At 57.0% G+C, this 4,750-nt stretch overlaps 1 protein-coding gene across 1 annotated transcript in view; it reads right to left on the reverse strand.

Annotated features, from left to right (window-relative positions):
* Window positions 1-695, reverse strand: part of LOC116547398 (WD repeat-containing protein 18-like) — a 2,633-nt gene extending 1,938 nt beyond the window's left edge. Inside the window, exon 1 of the mRNA XM_032273367.1 lies at window positions 401-695. Coding sequence (XP_032129258.1) covers window positions 401-643 — 243 coding nt within the window. The 5' untranslated portion in view covers window positions 644-695. The remainder of the gene's footprint in view (window positions 1-400) is intronic.
* Window positions 696-4,750: the final 4,055 nt, after the last annotated feature.

Raw genomic sequence — 4,750 nt, forward strand, 5'->3', positions numbered from 1 at the left:
GCGAACGGGGCGATTGGGTGGGCCGTTCGGCTCACGCGCGGGGCCGGGCGGGGGCTGCAGGGGGGGCAGGGGGGGTGGGGTCAAATTTCGCGCTCCAAGAACTCGTGCAGGTGCAACTGCCACAAGGGAGCGTCCCCATCCCCCACTGCCCCCATCGCCCCCACTGCAGCCCCAGCCTGGCCCCGCGCGTGCGCAGAACGGCCTACCAAATCGCCCGTTTCGCACCAAAGCCCCCAGACTCGCGCATGCGCAGAGCCCCCGAAGGGAGACCTCCCCGCCTCACCCCAACTCCGACTCAGGGTGCAAGCGGCCCCCACTGACCCATCCCCCGACTTCAGCCTCGGGCGCCGCGTGACCCCCGTCGCCAGGCCCGGTAGCGAGCCCGCACCGCCAGCCGTACCTTCCGCTGGAGCTCCCAGGCGCTGATGTAGTTCTTGCCCAGCTGCGCCGCCAGCAGATACTCGCCATTGAGCAGCGCCAGGCCGCGGGGTCCCGCCTGGCCGCCGCGGTAGGTGAGCAGGTTGGCGCCCGAGTGCAGCTCCCACACGATGCAGCTCCACAGTGGGGCCGCCGAGTCCGTACACACGGCCACCTCCATGGGCGCCGCCATCTTGCTTTTCCCGCCGCCCCGACCGTGCGTCATCACCAGCGAGACGCGGACGACTGCGCCACGCGGGCCAGAGCGACGCCTCCGCGGCCCCTTCGGCTGGCCTCCCGCGCATGCGCCCGTGCCTCGGAGAGGAGGCTTCCCTGTGGAATGGGATTTCCCTCCTAGAGCTGAGATTCCCAGAGTTGCACGACCCGGCTGGAGATCTGGGGAGGCGACTTCTTCCAAGGCCCAGGGTCTCCGGCGATCAGTTAGTAGCTCTAGAGCCGGGGTACCTGACTTGATCTTTTCCTCCTGGGCATTTTTGGCCAAGTGACTCAACCTCTTAAATTTTTTTTTTTTCCCCCGAGACGGAGTTTCGCTCTTGTCGCCCAACCTGGAGAGCAATGGCGCGATCATGCTCACTGCAACCTCCGCCTCCTGGGTTCAGGCGATTCTCCTGCCCCAGCCTCCCGAGTAGCTGGGATTACAGGCACCCACCACCACCCCTGGCTAATTTTTGCATTTTTAGTAGAGACAGGGGTTTCACCATGTTGGTCAGGCTGGTCTCGAACTCCTGCCCTTAGGTGATCCACTCGTCCTGGCCTCCCAAAGTGCTGAGATTACAGGCTTGAGCCACTGCACCCAGACCATTCTTTTATTTTTAAATGTGCAAATAATAAAGTTCGGGTGTCACAGACCTAAACGACACAGTGCACCTAAAAGACAACACACCTAGCAACCTGGCTAGTTGGTGATAAATACATTGGAATTCACTGCTTCCTTATTTATTTTCGTAGAGCCGAGGTCTTGCTGTCCTGCCCAGGCTGGGCCTCGAACTCCTGAGCTCAAGTGATCCTCCCCGCTTGGCCTCCCAAAGCGCTGGGATTGGAGGCAGGAGCCATTGTCCCCGGCCCAGTGCTTCCTTATTAGTTGACATCTGCCTCCCCCTTGACCTCTCTTTGGGAGCGTCCGCATCTAAATTTTTAGTTGGATAAGCCACCAGTTCTGTCTGAGTCGAGCAGGGTCTAACCTCTTGTCACCGGTGTGGTGGCTCAGGTCTGTAACCCCAGCACTTTGGGAGGCCGAGGTGGTGGATCACCTGAGGTCTGGAGTTTGAGACCAGCCTGGTCAACATGGCGAAACCCCTTCTTTACAAAAAAAGTACAAAAATTAGCTGGGCGCGGTGGTGCGCCCCTATCATCCCAGCTACTCAGGAGGCTGAAGCAGGAGACTCCCTTGAACCCTGGAGGCGGAGATTGCAGTGGACTGAGATTGCACCACTGCATTCCAGCCTGGGCGAATGAGACTCTGTCTCAAAGAAAAAAATATATGTATTATTTATTCATATTAAATATATATGGTAGAAATGGGGGGCGTCTCACTATGTTGCTCAGGCTGGTCTCAAACACCTGGGCTCAAGCCTTGACCTCCCAAACCGCTGGAATTACAGGCTTGAGCCCCAACATCTGGCCTAAAAACACTATGTTTTAAAATGTGGAAATAGCTGGCAACCCCTTAAAAAGGGAGCATTCGCCGGGTGCAATGGCTCACACCTGTAATCCCAGCACTTTGGGAAGCCGGGGTGGGCGGATCACCTGAGGGCAGGAGTTTGAGACCAGCCTGACCAACATGGTGAAACCCCCGTCTCTACTAAAATTGCAAAAATTAGCCAGGTGTGGTGGCGGGTGCCTGTAATCCCAGCTACTTGGGAGGCTGAAGCATGAGAATCGCTGAATCCAGAAGGCAGAGGTTGCAGTGAGCCGAGATCAGGCCACTGCACTCTAGCCTGGGCAGCAGAGTGCACTCAGCAGAGTGCACAACACTCCTCCGAATAAATAAAATAAAATAAAATGTGGACTTAGTTGCCAGCCCCCTAAAAGGGGAGCATTCTCCAGGCGCGGTGGCTCAAGCTTGTAATCCCAGCACTTTGGGAGGCTGAGGCGGCTGGATCACCTGAGGTCAGGAGTTCGAGATCAGCCTAGACAACACAGTGAAACCCTATCTCTACTAAAAATACAAAATTAGCCAGGCGTGGTGGCACATGCCTGTCGTCCCAGCTACTCGGAGGGCTGAGGCAGGAGACTCACTTGAACCCGGGAGGTGGAGGTTGCAGTGAGCCAAGTTCGCTCCATTGCACTCCAGGCTGGGCAATAAGAGCTAAACTCCGTCTCAAAAAAAAAAAAAAAGCATTCGTTTAAAAATCAGGATTTCCGCCCAGGAGATGTTGTGGGCTCTAGAGCATCAGGAGGCAGGAATGGGTGCTGGATGCGGGGTGCTGGGTCCGGAGGCTGAGGGCGCGGCCCGGGCAGCAGGCAGGTTTCTGAGCCGCTGGCCGCCAGGTGGCAGGCACGAGCCACCGATCCGAGGCCCTCCTGGGGTCCAGGCCAGAGGGACGGTGTCCCCGGGGACCTGCCTGGTCCGCAGGAGGGGTTTTCAAAGGAGGCGCCCTATGGGCAGGGAGCTGACAACCCCAGAGAACCGTGCGCTGGCCAGGCCCGTGCAGATGCGCTGGGGCAGGACCACAGAATGGGGCTGCATGGTGCAGGGCCTGTGAGTGAGGCCTGGATTTTGTTTTTCCTGGAGGGGACAGAGGGGGGTCCAATCCTAGGACCTGCGATGCCTCCAGTCTCCCCCAGCAGTATGCTTGTTTCATTTAGTGATGTATTTATTTTGAGATAAGTCTCTCTCTGTCACCAGGCCGGAGCACAATGGTGCCAGCTCGGCTCACTGCCACCTCTGCCTCCTGGATTCAAGCGATTCTCCTGCCTCAGCCGCCAGAGTAGCTGGGATCACAGGTGCACGCCGCCACACCCGGCTGATTTTTTGTATTTTTAGTAGAGACGGGATTTCTTTCTTTCTTTCTTTCTTTTTTTATAAAGACGGTTTCACCAAGTTGGTCAAGCTGGTCTTGAACTCCCGACCTCCGATCCGCCCACCTTGGCCTCCAAAGTGCTTGGATTACAGGCGTGAGCCACCGCGCCCGGCCGAGACGGGGTTTCACCATATTGGTCATGCTACTCGGGAGGCTGAGGAAGGAGAATCGCTTGAACCCGGGAGGCGGAGGTTGCAGTGAGCCGAGACAGCCACGGCACCCCAGTCTAGCGGTAGAGCAAGACTCCATCCATCCCCGCCACCCTAAAAAACACCAACTTTTTTTTTTAGACGGGGTCTGACTCTGTCCCCCAGGCCGGAGTGCAGAGGTGTGCTCAAGCCATCTCCTACCTCAGCCTCCCAAGTAGGCACCACACTCAACTCATTTTTTGCTTTTGTTTTTTTGCAGAGATGGGGTCTTGCTTTGTTGCCCAGGCTGGTCTGAAACTCCTGGGCTCAAGCGATCCGTCCACCTCGGCCTCCCAAAGGGTTGGAAGTACAGACGTGAGCCACTGTGCTTGGCCCTGTTTTAATTTTAATTTTATTTATTTATTTTTTTTTGTAGACAAGCAGGAGAGGTGGGTTTCACTCTATTGCCCAGGCTGCTTTTTTTTTTTTTTTTTTTTGAGATGGCATTTCACCCTGTCGACCAGGCTGGAGCGCAGTGACGCCATCTCACTTTGACCTCTGCCTCCCGGGTTCAAGCAACTTTCCTACCTCAGTGTCCTGAGTAGCTGGGATTACAGCATTCCCCACCACGCCCAGCTAATTTTCGTATTTTTAGTAGAGACAGGGCTTCACCATGTTGGCCAGGCTGGTCTCAAACTCCTGACCTCAGGTGATCCACCTGCCTCGGCCTCCCAAAGTGCTGGGATTACAGGCTTGAGCCACCGCGCCCGGCCTCCTTTTTTTCATTTTTAATTTTTCTTACAGAGTCTGGCCCCGTCGCCCAGGCCGGACGGCAGGGGCGCATCACAGCCCACTGCAGCCTTAACCCCCAGGGCTCACTCGATCCTCCCACCTCAGCCTCCTAGGTTGCTGGACTGCAGCCAACTTTATACGTTTTTGTAGACAGGGGCTCTTGCCACGTTGCCCAGGCTGGTCTCGAACTCCTGGCTTTAAACCATCCTCCTGCCTTGACCTCCCAAGCGGCTAGGATTATAGGCGTGAGCCACCACGCCTGGCCTGGCCTGGAAGATTTTAAACTCCCGGGTTCCAGGACACCCAGCAGGCCGGGAAGGTGTGGCCTGCCAAGGAGGGGAGAGGGCCCAGGGCGGCAGCGGGCGGACA

The sequence above is a fragment of the Sapajus apella genome, unplaced genomic scaffold (genome assembly GCF_009761245.1).
Source record: "Sapajus apella isolate SASKATOON/1434 unplaced genomic scaffold, GSC_monkey_1.0 scaffold2980, whole genome shotgun sequence".
NCBI lineage: Eukaryota > Metazoa > Chordata > Mammalia > Primates > Cebidae > Sapajus > Sapajus apella.